Consider the following 18,933-nt stretch of genomic DNA (forward strand, 5'->3'; position numbering starts at 1 on the left):
AATTGTGCATATGATAGTGTTTCTTGACTGTTTAACTGCCCTTTCTGTTTTTTGATAGGTAAACCAGACATTTCCACTATATTTGCTTGACAAATTAATCCACATTATTTAAAATGTATGTGTAATGTGTAAATGCATCTTTAAGTTAAAAAACATTGCCAATTTATTTGGGAACCTAATAAAAAATATTTTCTTAGTTAGCATTCTTGTATAAAGTGATGCTTCATCTTACCAGAAAATGACTTTGGTAGAAGTTGAAGTCACTTTTAATCATATTAAAAGTCTTAAGCTATTATGACATTTACTGGACTTAACTATCAAAAGTAGCTTTCTGCTAAATGTACTTTTTTTTTCTTAGAAGTAAAAGTATTAAAGTAAGGAGTTATGATTGAGCCATGGTAGCTCAGTGGTGGTCTTTCAACTGGAAGGTTGTGGGTTCAATTCCTGCCTCTGCTCGTCTATGTGTGTCCTAGAGCAAGACCCTTAAACCCATGTCACAGTGTGTGAATATGTATGAAAGATGGATGAATGGTTAAAATATCGTGTAAAGCAGCTCATCAGAACTAGAAAAGGTCTATATCAGGGGTGTCAAACACATGTTCACTGAGGGCCACATCAGCATAATGGTTATCCTCAAAGGGCCAGATTCAACTGTCATACAGAGTAAATGGAACTAAATGGAACCAAATATAATGTAAACTAAAGGTAACTACTCCGTAACATATTGCTAAACATCTTTAGTGAGGATGCCGTCACTTTGCGGGTAACACAATAGCCATGCATTGTGGGAAATGTAGTTTATGGTCAACGCACCCCTTAAAGCAGCATAGACCTATATTAACACTGATTTTTAAGACCAATTAATCACTCGCGGGCCACTTAAAATGACATGGCGGGCCACATCTGGCCCCCGGCCTTGAGTTTGACACATGTGCTCTATATTGATACTGACCAGTACCAACGAGGTAGTATCTACAGGTATCTGTATACTACCGTGTTGAATTTTGTACTTAAGTAGAGTAACAAAGTATTTGCATTACAACACTGATAGTATCACTGTGAATCACAGAACTATCAGACACACATTTACTCGGAACAAATCAGACTTTCATCAAAAAAATAATCTTATGTCCCCAAACAAACACTCACTCACACTAAGTTTCAGGCTTTAAATATATGTTGCAAAGGGAGATTTTCTAATAGATCTAACATGTGACCGCTTTTAGAGACATTATCACTGATCAGCCATTAATAATTAATCCAACAGTATTTGTACTACGGTGTCGAAATCATTGATCAGATCACTCAACACACACAACATGAACAGGCCTGGACATTTGTGAGTTAATCAGATGTGTTTTCATCTGCTGAGCAAATATGAAAGTGTCCCTCACCACTTTGGTTGTTTTTGGTGGACGGGCGAACCGTGGCGATCAAACATCTTATTCATGCTGACTGAGCTTGTGAAGCCTTAGTTCAGCTGAGACGTCATGATAAGTACAGACAGAACTCTCGAAGAGAAACTGGGAGTCATGAAGCATGATGAGTGGCTCGAGTAGAAACCATGAACTCTGAGGGGGAGTCACTCTAGTAAAGTGCACCTGCTCTGCTTTTCAGCATAACTAAACTGTCAGCGCTTCCTTAGTGAAACAGTACAGGACGCTGCTTCCTGGTGTACATCGGCCAACATTTGCTCACTGCTACAGATTTAACAAACATTGTCCCAAACATTGGCCTTTTTTGTGTCCACCTTCTGAACTTGCACGATTTGTAAAGACACAATACCAGCACGTTCACTTTCCCGCCATCACACATTGAGATCTTTAATACAAGTCCTGGCACCAGGATACCCACACAAACACAAACACATACAATCACAGCACTGTTTCCGAATGTTGTTTCAGTCAAAATCAACAAAGTAAGACATGTGGGATTCTCGTTTCTCTGATCTCTAACGCTGTGTTTAAGTACAAACATGCTTCTCAGTTTGAGTGAGCATTAGTTAACAGTCGAGTCACAAATCGTGTAATAATAAATGTTATATTGAAGGGAATCGCAGCTTCTGGCTAATGAAATGCTGCCATTAACAAAAATAAATAAAAAAAACCCTCAAATGACCAAAGGTTTTGTGAGTTTCATGCTTTGGCCAAACCTTTCCTAGGTTAGTGTAGCCTGCCCTGCTCACTTATTTGCTTTGAGGCACCTAATACAAATACTGAATTTTTTCGCTCAAATAATGAGTATATAATCCACATGATCTACAGACAATGCAGAGACAATCATTTAACCTCTTTTCACAACACAAGTACTTCAAATGTATTTTGGTTTTATTTCACAGCTGGATTATCCTATAGGTAAAAAAGGCCGATTGTCATCTTGACGATGACAGAATGCAAATATTAGAGCAAGAGCGAGTTTGGTGAGCAAATATTGCCGATGCTGAACTTTCAGCAGGTGGGAGAGAGCACAGTCAGTGTGAGAAAAGGGAAGGAGCATGCCACATGTCAGGTAGACTGGTTCTGTTGAGAGAGATCTGGTTTGGGAGTGACTGTATGTACTGTACATGTATGTCTATAGTAGTGTACAGGAATGCATGCTGTGAGTGAGTTCACGTCGTTTTAACACTCGTCTTCTACTGCTTTATCCTTCACACGAGGGTCGTGGGTGCTATTGGAAAGTCACAAACGAAAAACCTCACATCTCAAAGTTGGAAAAAAAAGTGTGAAATATTGCAACAGAATTTGCAAAGAAAAATAAAAAATGAAATGCATGGATGTCCCAGCTGACACCGTGCAAAAGGCAGGGTACACCCTGGACAGATCACCAGTCCATCGCAGGGCCAACACACAAAGATGAACACTCTTCAGAGTGTGTTCAGAGAGAGTCCAATTAACCTCTGCATGTTTTTGTGGACTGTGAGCAGAAGCCAGAGATCGCACACATGTGGAGAACATGCAAATAAATGACGACCATCTTGCTGTGAGGCAACAGTGCTGGCCACTATTTTGTCGTTTTGCTCCATCTACAAGACAAATGAGCCACAAATGCACAGAGAAATGATCCGTTGTCATTGCACAGAAGCTCCATTTCAGTGCTGCTGTGATCGTTTTTTTGGGAGGCATTAAAAACAGCCGGAGTAGTTTGAAGGACAGTCAGAACTCGTGCCAATAATGTTATCTTGCAACGTGGCCTTTTAGTTGTGGCGAATTAATGATGCTCTTTTCTCGGAGGTCTGTTGCCTTGTAATCCTTTGACTCCTATTATCTTCCCTTTCCAGTAGTGGAAACAAACAAATGCAAACGATAATGCAATAATGATGGTAAAGAATGTGTGTATTATTGATAAAAACACCCAGAACGATATTTTAATTTAGAAGAGGATGCCAGTCATTGTATGTAGAGGATATGATGATATGATTCACTTAAAGATAAGTTACTTAAGTTCAGAGGTGGATAGTAATGAATGAATGAATGAATGTTTTTGATGGACAGAACATACCAGAAGAGTTTCCGCCCACCCTTATCTTTCCCAAGCATGTCAGGGAATTATGATGGCCTTTACATGCAAGAAAGGATGTCAGTCTTCTTTGTTTGCATGGTAAGCTCCTGCTCCAGAAAATTTCTGACAAAGTAGTATCGTCTCATATCATATTAAGAGCTACAAGAGTATTGGGAACAACAAAATAATTCCTGAAATATGTGTGACCATAAGTGGCCCCACGGTTGGTGTAGTGGTCAGCACTCTTGCCTTTGCAGCAAAAAGCTGTTTAACTGCATTAATTCTTGTTGTGTTTTGTAATTGGCTTATACTCCATACTCGCTGATACTTCAAATTTGACAATGAGTGCGTTTACATGCACACTAAAAAAGCAGTTGTTATCAGGTTTTTGTAGTTATCTGGTTATTCAAGTGCTCATGTAAATGGAACAAACCGGAGGGCCACATCAGCATAATAATTACCCTCAAAGGGCCAGCTGTAACTGTCATACAGAATAAATGTAACTAAATGTAACCAAATATAATGTGAAATAAAGGTAACTACTCCATTACATATTGCTTAATAACATTCTGTATTTATTACTTATTCAAGTTACAAATATGATGCATTATAGATGTAACCTGGTCCGCGATGGTGATGCCGTCACTCTGCGGGTAACGCAATCGCCATGCATTGTGGGAAATGTAGTTTATGGTCAACGCACGCCTTAAAGCAGCATAGACCTATTTTAACACAGATTTTTAAGCCAGATTAACCACTCGTGGGCCACATAAAATGACGTGGCGGGCCACATCTGGCCCCCAGGGCCTTGAGTTTGACATAATGTGCCTTAAAGGTGAAGTAAGTAGTTTATAGTGCCATCTAGAGGAGAGGCTGAAATTTACAACAAAGAACTGCTGCTCTGCTCACCCCCTAACTTCCCTGAGCGCTACGGTATCTGCAGCTGGTCAAATGTCGTCCTCTTCGTCTTTCTCCGTGTCAGCAGATGAGGTTCGTGAGGCGAGGGAGAGGGCGAGCTACCGCGGCCGTAGCAGACGAAGCGGAGAGAGTGGAGGCGGGACTTCTGCTACAAGTAAAGAGACGATTGATTTGTTCTCTCGCGTTTGTCCTTACAGGCTCCGGTAGAAACATGGCGTCTCGCTGCTAACAGTGGCTATGCAACCGCGGCCCGCGACCATGTTATTTAACATGACTTTTTGAAACACTACGAAAATGAAACAAAAACTATTATACAGCGACTAGACAATGCAGGAGCACATAATATGTATAAAAACGTGAAATTTGGGTAATTTAAACCCAAAAATACTACACAGTGTCCCTTTAAACGGTTTATTCCATTTACCCGATCATTGCCACTAATCGTTTTTTTGTATTGTGTATGTAAACGCACTCACTGTAAAAAAAAAAAAACACAAAACACTTAAAACACAGTGTGTTTAAAAACAACTACATGTATTTAACGAAAGATGTCAAATGTCATTTTTAAAAGTATCTCCTCTTCGCTTCAATTGAGTACATGTGTTATTTCCCCCCCCTAACAGACCACCTTTGTTTGACTGAAAACTCAGACTCATATGTTTTTTGTTGCTCCATGTAAAAAACTACAACTCCCGTCGAGCTCACTTTCCGGCTCGAGGACACTCCAGCCAATCAGAGGCGCTGTCGGTCCGCGGTAGCTATGTGGGGCACGGGGCCAATACGTCTGGCCAGCTCGAAGTGCCACGACTTCACAGCAGACCACGGATTCTCCAGCGGAGTAAGGGGGAGGGAGACCAGTGGAAAAAAGAGGCAACTTTAGCTGAATAGCTGGACAGAATAGGTGTAGCTTTGTGCAGAAGTCACTTCATCCACCGCGCGAAGCTTTTCACGAGCCCTCTCTCCATTCTCCCTGTGCGGCAAACAGACGCAGCTACATCACCGGCGAGGTAAATGCTGCCAATCTCGGAATGTTTTCTTTTTTATTCATTAAGCGATATAGCTAGCCAGGAAAGCTAACTCTTGTTGAGTCTCAACTATAGGAGAGAGAGAGAAAAACAGTTTAAAGTTATCGAACATTGTTATAGATGTGTTTTCCTCACTAGCTCTTTGCTTTATTGTAGCTGTTAAAAGTGCAATTGTCGTTACGTAACGCGACACTTTATAGCAGTAAGTGCACGTCGCTCGCCAAGTTCATTGATTCACAGTGTTAGCTTCAACGCTATAGTCTGCAAGTAAATCAAATAGTTTTACGTGAAATCAATCACAGTCTTGTTCCTAGCATGTTCGTGAGTGTAACGGTGAACGTCGTCCCTGATGTCTCACAAGTCGCCAAGGCCTGTTTTCAGTTTCTCTCGATTCTAATAAAAAAAAAAATGACACTGGATTGATTTTTATTAATAAACTCCATTTGTTTTGCGCATGTATTAAAGTGTGGAATTAAGAATGGGCGTGGTTCATATTTTATGTTTTTACAAATGTGTTCAACACCAAGACTTGAAGAACTGGAACTTAATTTACATCCACTGAATGGGAAAAACTACAGTACGCATATAATTAACTTTATTGGCTTGGCTGGCACTATTAATCTCTCAAATTTTGATGAAGATCATCATTTATTTATTGCACCCAATTGCCACTGAATGAAAGCCAGATATATTGAAGAGAGTATATCTAGGAAAGAGTCAGCCTAATTTATTTCTCATATGAGGATGTCTTTTTTTTCATAGTCTGAGTGGAGTGTCACATCTCAGATCAGGAGGCCGAACAAACTCTTCCCCTTTTTCACTTGGAGTTCTCAGACCCTGCAGTGAACAGGGACTCTGGACTCTTGTTTCAACTGCTCTGAAGTAGTCCGGCAGTTGAACACATCATCACATATGTTCCCTTCCCTTTGCATTTGAATGGTGTCTGATTTGAACCCATAAACAAGGATTTATTTGACAGAAAAAACTAACCCCTGCAGACAACTCCCCCCACCACCCCTACAGGCTATACATTCTATTTTGTGACAGGATGATATTTTTAGGAACCTTAAAGGCAGAATTGAAAGAATGACTTGCAGGCCATGAAATTAATGCTAACCACAAGCCATATTATGCACTAACTCTTTCTAACCTCAAATGCATTTCCTGTTTCATGCTGATAAGTCCCTGATTTATCCTCACTCGCTTTCACATATGCAATAAAATCTTTTACAAATCCAACAAATTATAGCTCTGATCATTTTATGATTTGTTGTCGCTTTTGTGAGTAGGAAGTGATTCATGGATTTGCTCACTAACCTTTTTTCTCCACTGGTCTTTGTTTAATATTCATTTGGGCAGCAACTGCAGCAAAGAGAATAGGCAATATTAAAATTTTTGTACACCTCCGTGTGTAATGTAACTAGAATAATACAGCCACTGTATTTAACTGTATTCTGTGTATTCCGGGTTTATTATTCTAATCTGCAAATTAATAAACTAATAAATGCTATGAATAATATGTCTCTATTTAAATGCCAGGGTTTTGAGTCATGTTTCTTACAGGATTTTGCTCACGGTAGGTTTCAATTATTAGCTGTTTGCTGCTGTGTATTAGTGTTAATTCAGTGGTTGTACAACAAAAGCAATTTGTGTTGGATTTCAAAATTAAGCTTCGTAAGTGGTTTAACTTCGAAAGTGTTTTAGAGCCACGTCATCATATGTTTGACCATTGATAGGAGGCCTTATCAGGGGGGGCTTTGCTCAGTTTGCTGATAAGATGTGCAAGTGTACATTATGTATTCAGCCACAAGGCATAGGTTTATGGAGAAAACTGAGACACCTAGAGGCCACAAAAGGTAAATGCTTTGGCTGTGCAGAACTGGCCACAAATCAGTTGCTCTTACTACTACAGCAGCTGTCAGGTTTTTTCTCAAGGCACAGATCATTGTTTTTGTTTTTTGGCATATACTGTATTACTGTATAAATGTCTTTCTTGGGCGTCTACATTTGTATTTCCAGTTTGTATTGACTGTTTTCCCCCAATCTTTTTCTTTTTTTTTAGGATAACTAAAATTGTACAATGGATATCTATGACCCCCAGACCCTCGGTATAATGGTATTTGGTGGATTCATGGTAATCTCGGCTGTCGGGATTGCTCTTGTCTCCTCCTTCTCCATGAAAGAGACCTCTTATGAGGAGGCCCTGGCAAAGCAACGAAGAGAGTTGGGTAAGACGCAATCTGGTCGCTCTGACAAAAAGAAGAAGGACAAAATATCTGAGAAGAAAAGCCGTGGAAAGAAGAAAGACGAAAAACCCAATGGAAAAATCCCAGAGCAGGAAAAAACTGAAGAGGCCTCTGACACTGATGTGGTCATTGAACCCGTCTCTGCCCCAGTTGTCGCAACTGCTGCAGCCCCAGCCCCAGACCCTGCCCCTGCCCCAGCGCCTGCCCCTGCCCCTGAGGTCAAGCCAGTCGCAGCCCTTCAGCCAGCAGAGAACCAGCCCAAGGCTGCTGCCGAACCAAGCCCCGCTGCTGAGCCCTCACCTGCACCGTCCCCAAAAGACAAAAAGAAGAAAAAAGTGGCTAAGGTTGAACCAGGTTCATCCCAGCCAGCTGTAGTTATGTCTGCCCCAGCATTAGTTAAGTCATCTGCTGTCTCTTCATCAGGCCAAGCCCCTGTTTCTGACCCAGCAAAAGGAAATGCCCCAGCATCTACAACTGCCCCAGCCAAAGCTGTTCCTGCATTATCTAAGTCTGCTCCGACAACGGCTAAATCAGCCCCTGCACCCGCAAAGGCTGCAGCAGCCCCAGCTAAATCTGCTCCTCCATCAGCTAAATCTGCCCCTGCTGCTCCTCCTGCATCAACCAAATCTGCTGCTGCTCCTCCTGAATCAGCCAAATCTGACGCTCCTCCTGCATCAGCCAAGCAAGCCTCTGCTGCAGCCAAATCTGCCCCTACATCAGCAAAGGCTGTAACAGCCCCAGCCAAGTCCTCATCTGCTCCATGCAAGACCGTCCTGGAGACTGTCACGAAAGATGTCCCGGTGATGGCGGTGCCTCCAGTGGAGTCACAGAAAGCCCCTGTTGTCACGGCAAAAGCTCAGGAACCCAAGAAGAAGTCCTCTAAGAAGAAGGGTGAGCCTGGTAAGCAGATGTTATCTTCTTACCACTTTTCAGTTATTACTGTACATGTTTAAGATATTTTATTTAATAAATCTTGTGACTCCCTTATATGGCACTTTTTGTGTTGGGTAGAGAATAGTTCACAAAGGTCACTTCTTTAAGATTCTAGTCTGCATAACCAAGACTATGAAGGGCGCAACTCTCAGTTGATATTGTGCAGTGTTGTTGACAACCCCATCGAAACTGATTAGCCCTTTTCAACCATGTATTGTTTGTTTGATGCACAATACTGCTACCTTATCCATGTGGCTATAAACTGTACTTCCCTGCAGCTCCATGTCTGCATGTAAGATCAAAGCCACTATAGTTTCTTGATAGTTGCGTCAAGTGTCATTGTTAAAAAGGAAATGACGAGAATTGCGTTTCGCCGGGTAAGGCAGTAATACCCTTGTCAGCTCTGATAAACATCTATTTGTTTACCCGTGGAAAGTCGTGCCAACGATGATGGTGGATACTATGTGGCCCTCTGCTCTGGAGGGCATAGAGCAGGCCAGCTTGTCCGAACAAAGCTGCCCTGTTTTGTTTGCTGACAAAGGGTCTCAGTACCCTGACAATGGGGTGAAGGTGGGAGTGGAGTTCTCCCTTGCCTGAGACTTGGCTCTGCCTAGTGTTGCCACAGTGTGTGCTAATCATCTTCTTTTTTTTTGCCATCCTGGAAAATGGCGAGGTTGCTGTGTCTCGTCTCTGGGACAGCGAACCTCGCTCTTGTCCTGGCTTTTAAAGATTATTTTTGGCCGTTAAATTAGCTTTGAAATCATGCGTTGTATTTGCTTTAAAGATTAAATGATTTGTGTTTGTCTCTTCAGTGACGGCAGTGGATTCTGCTGATCCTCCACTGCACCTGCCCTACAAGGCCCTGGTGTCCACTGTCCGTAGCATGGTGTTCACTGAGCGAGAGGCTCATCGGCTCATCGAGATCCTGTCTGAGAAAACTGGCATCATTCAGGACACCTGGCACACGGTACGAGAAATTGCTGACGGTGTCATTGAAACAGTCACAAGACGAGATTAGCCGGAGAGCAAAGGCACTTTTGGACTCATTGTTTGTCGCTTATTTTCTGTCTTTCTGCGTGCTTTGTTTTCAGGCCACTCAGAAGGGAGACCCAGTTGCCGTCCTGAAGAAACAGCTGGAGGAGAGGGAGAAGCAACTGGCGACAGAGCAAGAGGACGCTTCAGCAGCAAAGAACCGGCTGAGAGAACTCACCAAGGTAAGTAACTCATGCCACAACACATCATCTGCTATGGCCATTCTTAAAACCATGGTGTGAAAATATACTATGACAATAAAGACATACAATCTTAGTTGAACACAGATGAATTATGTCATCTGGGCCTCTGTCCTCTCAATTGCATGATATCCCACTCTTTTACATAATATGTTACATATCTCATGTAATATCTATTTCAGCCAGTAGGTGGCAGTGGATGAAAAGTTACAGTCCACCTTGCATGATATTGCTTACCCCTGTCATGTGTGTGTTTTTCAGACTTGTGTGTATAATGTAAACATTAAGGTTGATGTCCAGGTGGTGATTAATATTCTTAAATTGGTGTGATGTAATTTAGTCCTGAACTGTATGTGTGCAAATCCACATTGTATGCCAAACGTCTGACAATAGTAGTAGAGATAAGTCACTCGGTGAAATGGTGAGTCTGAAACTCTGCTTTCTGCCCGTGCTGTCTGTTTTTTTTCAGGAACTGTCTGCTGAAAAGTCCAAGGTGGCCAGTGTCGAGACCAGGCTGAGTTCCCAGCTGAGTAAGAGGGAGCAGGAGATGATAGCACTAAAAGCTCGCATGCAAGCCAGTTATCAGGACCATGTTGGCCAGACACAGAGCCTCAATGCAAAGGTTGGGTCTTCTAGTTTTCCTAAAGTTCATTTAGTTTTAGTTTCAGTTTACTAAAAAAATACAATAAAAATTAATGATTATTCTTCCAGGTCATTAGTCTGCAAGACCAGCTGGAAAAAGGCCCCAGTGCCCAGCTTGTCCGACTACAGCAGGAGAATTCCATTCTCCGCGATGCCCTCAACCAAGCCACTAGTCAGGCTGAGAGCAAGTGAGTCTTTTCCCTGCAACAGTAGGCTGGTTTCCATGAAAATGTATTGTAAGTGTTTACTGACTATTGAGAAATTAGGCTATAATGAGTACTTTCCATCCACTGCTGCTGGTTCACTAATTCTGGTTCCATTGATCTTCATAAATCTAACATGGTGTCGATATGCCATCTTTTCCATTTCTCTTAATTTGATGTTTCTATTCAGGTTTTATCATGCCCAATTTAGACACTAACAATAACTGACGAGCGTAATAAGCACTCAGCTTTTCATATTGATAATATTGTCATGAGTGAAAGAACAGGTTAGACATTGTGAGGTATGTATGTTATACCAGACGGTTGGCTTATTGTATGTTTTTTAGATGTTTTCCTCACTCTCTCTGTGTCTCTCCTTTTTTTTTCCTCTTTTTTTTTTGTTCTGCCTTCAGACAAAATGCAGAGTTGGCCAAGCTGCGTCAGGAATGTGCAAAGTTGACCAAGGAACTTGAAGAGAAGACAGAAAGTCTGCTTGCTGCTGAGCACATCAGGAAAGGGCTAGAGACCAAGGTCTCCACAGCTGAGAAGCAACTCTCCCTGCTGCAGGTTGGCCTGCCCTTTGGGAATACTATATTTTGTCAAAATGTATTAAATATGATCAAGTTTTCACATGGAGGTGGGGGGGGATCTTCATCTTTTTCCTTTTTATGGTCCTTCATGTTTAAGCTGCCTTTAGTTATGGCCTCTGTAAAATCCAAGACTACATATTTACCACCTTTCCCCCAAAACCCCTCTCATGTTAAGGTACGTGTAATCACAGAGCTCAGGGCTTGGCCGGAATGCAGCCATACAATAATGAGGCTGCAGGGAAAAGGCTTCACAGCAACAGCTGGAATGTGTGCGTGTCCAAACATCTCTCCATTCCTGCCTTCTGGAACTGGCTGTAAAAAAAAAAAAAAGCAGGAAGAGTCCAATTCCATTGACACCACTGCTCAATGATTTTTAAGGTCTCCAGTACATTCCTGCCTCACATCATAACCCCCCCCCCCCCCATATTTGCTATTAGACCATATGATTTAATTGATTGCTGTTGGTTTGTAGATTTATTGGTTATTTGGAGAAGCTGACTCAGCATTTCCTGACAGTCAAACAATCTCTCAAACACATTGTGCAATAGCTTGTGCCATCAGTACACTATGTGATAAACATGCTCAAATCATGAAAGGTGTCTTTTTTCCAAGGTTTAGTGTTAAAAATCCAAATTACCAGATATTTTCAAGCTTTTCTGGTTGCCACATATGTAGCTGTCAATAAATGTGTGAAATGTATATTTTTTAAGTTTCTTACCAAAGGTAAGACCTGGTCCACAAGCACTGATACTCCCTGGCTTTAAGTAAACTTCTATAGTGAGTCTTAAAACACCCTCTGCTGTTTGACACTCTCTTATTCTCTTGTCAGGCCAGCCACGCAGAGAGTGAGCAGGCGTCACAGAGGAGGCTGGAGGAGGTGAGCGAAGAGCTGAGAACCACACAAAGTAGAAACAGCAGCCTGCAGGTCACCCTGGACAAGGCCCACCAGGACAGCAGCACACTTTCAGGTCAGTGACTGGGAAACAAAGGAACTAACCAAGCATCTTCATACTTTTAAGTTACAAACCTTTATGTCTTTTTTTTTTCCCCCTCTGCAGAAATTCAAGTGCATGCTGAGAAATTGGAGGCTGACGTCAAGGAGCGTTCTGCACAGGTAGATGCCCTCACTGCCCAGATGGAGGAAGCACAGACAGAGAAAGGCCAGCTTGTACAGCAGTTAGCCTCCATCACCTCACTTTTGGAGGCCAGTGAAAACAAAAACCTAGAGCAGGACAATCAGGTAGGACACACTCTGTTCGATGTATCTCTAATGGCTAAGTCAGTTGAGCTCAGGAAGTCACCCATAAGGATTTTTGCTATTCTCAATTCCGCAGGTAAATGCTGCAGAACTGGAACAGTTAAAGCTCAGGTAAGGGTTTGGTCATCCTTCCATCTACGTCAACATCAGATCCAAATGCGTTGGGTTTTTTTTATTGACTTATTGAACGCTGTGTCCCCTCTGCAGCCTTCAGGAGAGAGAGAGCCAGATGAGCACACTTCACGAGGAACTGAAGCAACTGCAGACAAAACAGGAAGCTGCCGTAAGTGTTGCAGATGTCCTTGGTTCAATCCCTTACTTAACATGGTCACTTCTAAGATTGCCAAAGAAAGGATTTATTTATACGATGATGAGGAAAGTGTTCATGCTAATCACAAATTATCTTCTCTCAGGAGAACACTATAGTTGAACTGGAGCAAAGAAATAAGAGGTATGTTGCTTTTCACTGTCTGTGTGTGCATCAATCTCTCCAGCCATCCATCACCCGTCCACCAAATAAATCAATAAACTGTGTCCTTTTAGTGAGGATGCCAGTCTTATCACATCACTTCAAGAGGAACTTACCAACCTCAAAGAAGAGATGGTACAATTGAAGAACACCCGGGTAAGTGCACCTCTCACTGAGCTACACTGAGAGTCGACTTTAGAACATTACCTTACCTCCTCGAGTCACCGCCATGTTCTGTGTGTTTCAGCAGTCGGAGGATTCTGCAGAACTTGCTCAGCTACAGAACAGGTAAATGGTCACATATGAACAGACCTGTGTCACATATGATGTTTCCTTCATTGAATGATTCAGTTTGGTACAGTGAAGTTTGGAATGTTAAAGCCCTGGGTCAGGCATGTGAACAGTACCGTACGACATTGAACGCAACACAACAGACAACAATGGAAGATATCCAGCAGCTCTCTTTTTCCTGCTCGCTTTGTGGCTATTTGTCTCAACAATTCGGCAAGTTTTGTATAAGAATAGACTGTAGGCGTTTGCCTGGACCTCCGTGGGGTAGTGACACCGATCGCAAGGGAGTGATGTTTTTCGCTCGCCTGAGCGACAGCTGACTGTCTAACCCAGACATGTCCACAGTCCGTCAAATTTTGTACGCAGCATCGGTTTTATAGTGTATTCTTTATGGCCAGAGACAACAGAAAATCCGCCACAATCACTTGTCACCCTCGTTAGCTCTGCTGGTAAGGAGTTGCACAGGACAGAGTCCTGAGTTTGAAATCCACCTGTAACAGACATATGCAGGTCGCTTAGATTTGGTTGCCTTGCCATTTAGAAATGGTAATTGTGACAATTAAAATTAAGTTATTATAAAACTGTTGAAAAAGGTCTGAATGGACCCTTGGCCCCCGCAAATGGACACCCTAGCCATCACATTGCATTTTAACAGTTAGGGCTGGTTATTTTGGCACTTTTCAAAATAGGAAACTCAAAAAAATACATACCAACCTGAACCGTTCCACTCAGTAGAAACACTGCTTTATTGTTTGGTCTCTTATTTACACTTTTCTTTGTTTGTTTATATGACTAGTCTGACGGAGAAGGATGTCCTTGTCTCATCACTTCAAGAGCAGCTGAGCGAGGTGAGCGAGATGATGATGATGACTCGTAGCACACACCAGTGTTTTAGTCAGTTAAGGGCTACTTTGCTCTGAACCAACCCTATTGATTGTGTCGTTCATTGTTTTAGCAGAACACTGCAGCACAGCTGACAGCTTTTCAAATTGAAACCAAAGACAGTCTCCAGACGCTCTTTCCACAGATACCCTTAGAGACTGAGCAGGTAAGAAAAGTGTTCAGTTGCTGAAGTGTCTGTTATTGAGATGATTGTTTGTATGTATTTATTAATTCGCTCTTCACCTAGTCCAACTGGTTACAAGTATTTACACAAAAAGCCCAGGAGGCTCTCACCTTGCAAAGCCAGGAGTCTCAGCCCAGCCCAGCTTTGCCCGTAAGCTATACATTTTTTTTACATTTACAAATTAGGGCTTTAAATTTCTCTGGCAAAAGTTCTGAACACGTTTTGTTCATTTCAGGAATTCCTTGAAAAGTTGAAGGAGGCTGAAGCTAGTTATGGGTCCCTGCAGGCTGAGTGTGAACAGTATCGGACAGTGCTGGCTGAAACGGTGAGTGACTGAGGTCATGATGTTTATGTACAATCATATAAAACAAGGCTTTCCTCCCTTTGGTGTGTAAATGTGTGTTTGTATGAGTTTGCGTAAACATGGGCAACATGTGTATACTGTATACATTTCTGATCCGCTTATTTTAGGAAGGAATGCTGAAACATCTGCAGAAGAGTGTGGAAGAGGAAGAGCTGGTATGGAAGTCCAAGATGGCTACCTCAGAGGAACAGCTGAGTGTGGTAAGTCAATATAAATAACTATGTGTGTATGTCTCCCTATTGTTATGAATAATAATACAACCTATGGGTTGTTTCTTTCACACAACACCAGGCTTTGGAGAAAATAAGCCAGCTGGAGGCAGAAAATCAAAGTATAGAAAAGGTGGGATTATTATTATTATTATTATTATTTTCGCATAGCAATATACAAATTTAAATGGCCTCTTGAGATATGATAACCGTCCTCTGTGCAGTTGAAGGAGCAGATGATGCTTCTGGAAGCTCAGCTGGAGAAGCAGGCAGACAGCCAGGAAACGTTAGAGGAGATCAATCAGGTACAAGGACAAAAAAAACCTTTTTGTTGGTATTAATTCCTGAAAATAGTTCAAGTTTTTGTTTTTATTCGTTGCATTTTGTGTTAAGCTGTTGGTCACTTGGTGTTTTGCAGCAAATAAATATCCTGATTCCGCAATTTGGTTTAAATAAATGTTGTTTACAAATAGGATCCTTTGAGTTTTCTCATTTCTGTGAAGGGGTTTAAACTTGTGTGTTGCATTTAGAATCACATCTGTCTGACGTGAGTTCTTTCATATACCCTCCTCTGTGTTCAGCTTCAGCTGCAGCTGTCAGGGTGTCAAAGCCAGTTGGATTTGGCCCAGAAGGAATCCCAGGCACAGAAGGAGGAGCTTACACAGGTGACTTTACTGACTCAACCTGCTTTCCCATCATCCAGATAACACTATTTGTCCAGTCATGCAACAGTTTTACTGTGGCAAAAATGGAGACGGTTTACTTTATTTGTGAGATGCTAAAGAATTAGTTATAATCCCGGCATAATCTACGCAACCAGCTTGGTATAAGGTGTCAATGACATGTAACACAAAGGGGATTCATGAATGGAGGTTATGTAACCAGTGACAAAGCAACAACTTCCTGTTTCAGGTCAGAGAGCAACTGGGCAAGATCACGATGTTGGCTCAGCACGAACAGAATGGCCCAACTGAGGCTCAACCCAGTCAGGTCAGGGTGCAAAGGTCACAGGGCACCCTTCACTTGCTGCTAGAGAGTACTGGACAGTGACCGAGACGATGTTTCTAATAATATTTTTCTGTTAAGTTTTCAAATTGGTTTTCTTTTTTTTTTTTTTATAGAAATTCAAGGATATGTTTTTGCTTTTTTAATTGACGTGTTACCGGCTTACACAGCCAGCACACTGCCAAACCCATGTCCTAAATCAAGGATGTGGCACCAACACACTCACAGATGATGAAGAGCTGTATTTCCAGTCTGTCCAGTTCTCCCAAGACAGTGGCTGTTTGTGCTAACCATTATTTGCATCGACTGAGTGGATGTAACACTTTAACACAGCTTTTTTTTCCCCCTCAACCCTTTTCAGCATGCCGTCTCTCCTCCCCCTTTGATTTTGAATATGTGTTCGTACGATTCTTTCACTGTATATAACAGACGTTCTGTGTTTGTCTTGAGCCTTTCAGCTGAAATGGTCTGAGAGGAAACTAACATGGCACACAGGTCGAGCAGCTTTGTGTCTGAATGTTTGTGGTTGTGCAACGCTGCTGTGGAACAAGAATGTTTGCATAAATGCATTTACGTGTTAATGGTTTGTCTCGGTATGTTTACCATGTGCTCGTCGTCACCCATCAGGTCCTCGACGAGTTGACTCAGACAACTGAGAAGCTGCATGGGGAGACGGCTCAGAGGCAGCAGCTGTCAGAGGAGTTAGAGCAGGTAGCATGACACAGCACTATTTTTTTTTTTTTGGTTTCAGCAGAATGTAGTGTTGTTGTTTTTTTTAATATAAACTCTTACATCACTGTGTTGTCAAACTTCCAGGCCCAGAAAACTGTCACAGAGTTTCAGGCTCAGCTGGATCTTTTGAAAGTTTCGGCAGAGTCACCACAAACTGACACGGAAGACATTGCTCAGCTCAAGGTGTGTTAACACAGAATTCCAACTTGACTAGTAGGATGAATATACTTTCTTTTTTTTTTTTAAGATTATTATTACTTCAAAATGACTTGTATTAAAAACCAAGACAATCCAATCCCACCTCATTCATTTATTATTGACTTATATTTCTTTTTTCCACAATATTGGGTTAATTTATTCAAAATATTAGTTATTTACTTTATTCTGGACGAGTGGAGCGTTGGTTACCTTAGATGTCTCTGAGGACAAGCTCGATGTAACTCATTATCAGCATTTTGCAAGCAAACAAAGTTAAGAACTAGACGTCTATGACTGTAGCATTTCTACTTTTCTCACCTTCTCTTCTTCATCTTTAGACGCAGCTTCTAATCCTAACATGTCTGTAAAATGACTTATGTATTTCCACTTGCCATTTTGTCGCATTCAGTACCTAACGCAGGGTTCCTACGCAGTATGGGAAAGTATGGAATTTAATTTGAGTAATTTCCAGGTGTGGATAAGTATGGAAAAAGGAAAATGAGTATGGAAAAATGTTTGTGTTGTTTCCAGACTAGTATCTCACTTTGTCTAAAAAAAATATACAAATCAAAAAAGTTACTTACGCCCACCTGTAGATGATATGAAACTATTCAAGCTGGCTGTAGAATGGTGTCGGGTTGACGCAAGTTTTCCAAGGGCTGGCTTCATGAAAAATGAGTGAAGGATTTTAAAACCAGTTATTTACATAATAAGCATCTAATATTGTTATTCAGATGTTTAATGTTGACTGAAAAGTCCTCCAAGAAGTCTGGAAATTTGAAATTGAAAATGTGTAGGAACAAAAACAACAAGCAGGCGATCGTTGGCTGAATTGCACAAACACACACATAACCATCAAAGAACCCTTTGAGGTTGTGAAAACCCGTAAAAATATCTTCACAATGATGGTTATGAGCTCAAATTTGTCCTCACAACCTATTAAAGGCATGAACGTACACACACCCTAGCTGCAGGTGAGATAAGAGTTTCAATCCCAGGAGAGGAACCTTTTTTTGTTTTTGCTTTGAGATGACGTTTTTCTGCTTTGTCTGCCCCTCCATAGGAGCGCCTGGAGAAGGAGAAGAAGCTGTCCAAAGACTTGGGCCAAGCAGCCACTAAGCTCCAGCAGCTTCTTAAAGCCACGCAGGAGCAGCTGACCAAAGAGAGGGACTCTGTGAGAACACTACAGGAGCACCTGGAAGGCAAGGTGAGACGAGACCACACGTACACTTTTCTAAGATGCAATTGATTAAGTATGGCGGTGTGTTTTGGACACTAATCTCTGTCTCATTTCTGTTTTCAAGGAAGATTATGTAGAGCTGAAGGAAGGAACGTCTGTCTGACGGAAGTTTATCGTGGACATGACACACATATGCCAAATATGCCTTATACTTAACATAGTTATACATTCCAAAGCAATTTCTTTCTTTTACTGTAGTCGATTGCACTTGTTGCAACTGTAGGTATAATGTTTGATAATATGAGCATTTCAATTCGAGACTGTAGAAGGGAATCGCGCTGCAGCCTTTACTGAAACACATTCCACCAACAATTCTGGCTATGTCAGAAGTTATTTATCCCCCCCTGCCTTATATTCCAAACATTTCCCCATAGTTCAGTGTTAAAAGGGAAACCGATTGTGCGTCAAACGTACATCAACATGTGCAATTACTTTGTATGTCTTTTCTATGTGGTTGAATGATGGGAACATTTTTATTGGTTCAACGACGCAGTACCATCAGGGCCTGCTTTCCTCTGTAGCTGGTTGCTAATATCACATTTGAATTGGTATGAATGATAATAAACTACAGTGTCACGCTGTCATTTCTGTCTGCGAGCGTCTTGTGTCTTGGTTGTTTTGCAATCGCCGAGTATGACTTCACATCCGGTGTGTGAATCAAACGGGAAATGTGAAAGAAGGTGCAGTGCATTTACCTCCTGAGGAGGAAGAGTTAACACACTCGGTTTGTGTTGTGACGGGATGCATTCCTGTGCAGCAGCAGCAGCATCCGCTCAGTGTGTTGACACACAGCCAAAATAAGGTAGCGTTTTAT

The 18,933-nt window shown here is 41.8% G+C and overlaps 1 protein-coding gene across 4 annotated transcripts; it reads left to right on the forward strand.

Moving 5' to 3' along the window:
- Positions 1–5,311: 5,311 nt before the first annotated feature.
- On the forward strand, positions 5,312–18,617 carry rrbp1a (ribosome binding protein 1a). 4 transcript variants are annotated; one of them, XM_083898070.1, is made up of 27 exons: positions 5,312–5,423; positions 7,504–8,587; positions 9,433–9,587; positions 9,712–9,834; positions 10,322–10,474; positions 10,564–10,682; positions 11,111–11,264; positions 12,117–12,255; positions 12,346–12,527; positions 12,622–12,656; positions 12,753–12,828; positions 12,959–12,996; positions 13,089–13,170; positions 13,262–13,302; positions 14,102–14,153; positions 14,261–14,353; positions 14,435–14,521; positions 14,607–14,696; positions 14,843–14,935; positions 15,027–15,077; positions 15,169–15,249; positions 15,526–15,609; positions 15,857–15,934; positions 16,577–16,660; positions 16,766–16,864; positions 17,943–18,086; positions 18,184–18,617. In XM_083898070.1, exons 2-27 carry the CDS (start codon positions 7,522–7,524, stop codon positions 18,220–18,222), a joined length of 3,438 nt encoding a protein of 1,145 aa, XP_083754196.1. In that variant the 5' UTR covers positions 5,312–5,423; positions 7,504–7,521; the 3' UTR covers positions 18,223–18,617. The 4 variants fall into 4 exon arrangements, with proteins under 4 accessions (XP_083754196.1, XP_083754199.1, XP_083754197.1 ...); XM_083898073.1 differs by having other exon boundaries at positions 18,188–18,617; XM_083898071.1 differs by having other exon boundaries at positions 14,264–14,353.
- The last annotated feature ends 316 nt before the right edge of the window (positions 18,618–18,933 follow it).

This window comes from Microchirus variegatus (genome assembly GCF_963457635.1).
Source record: "Microchirus variegatus genome assembly, chromosome: 11".
Lineage (NCBI taxonomy): Eukaryota > Metazoa > Chordata > Actinopteri > Pleuronectiformes > Soleidae > Microchirus > Microchirus variegatus.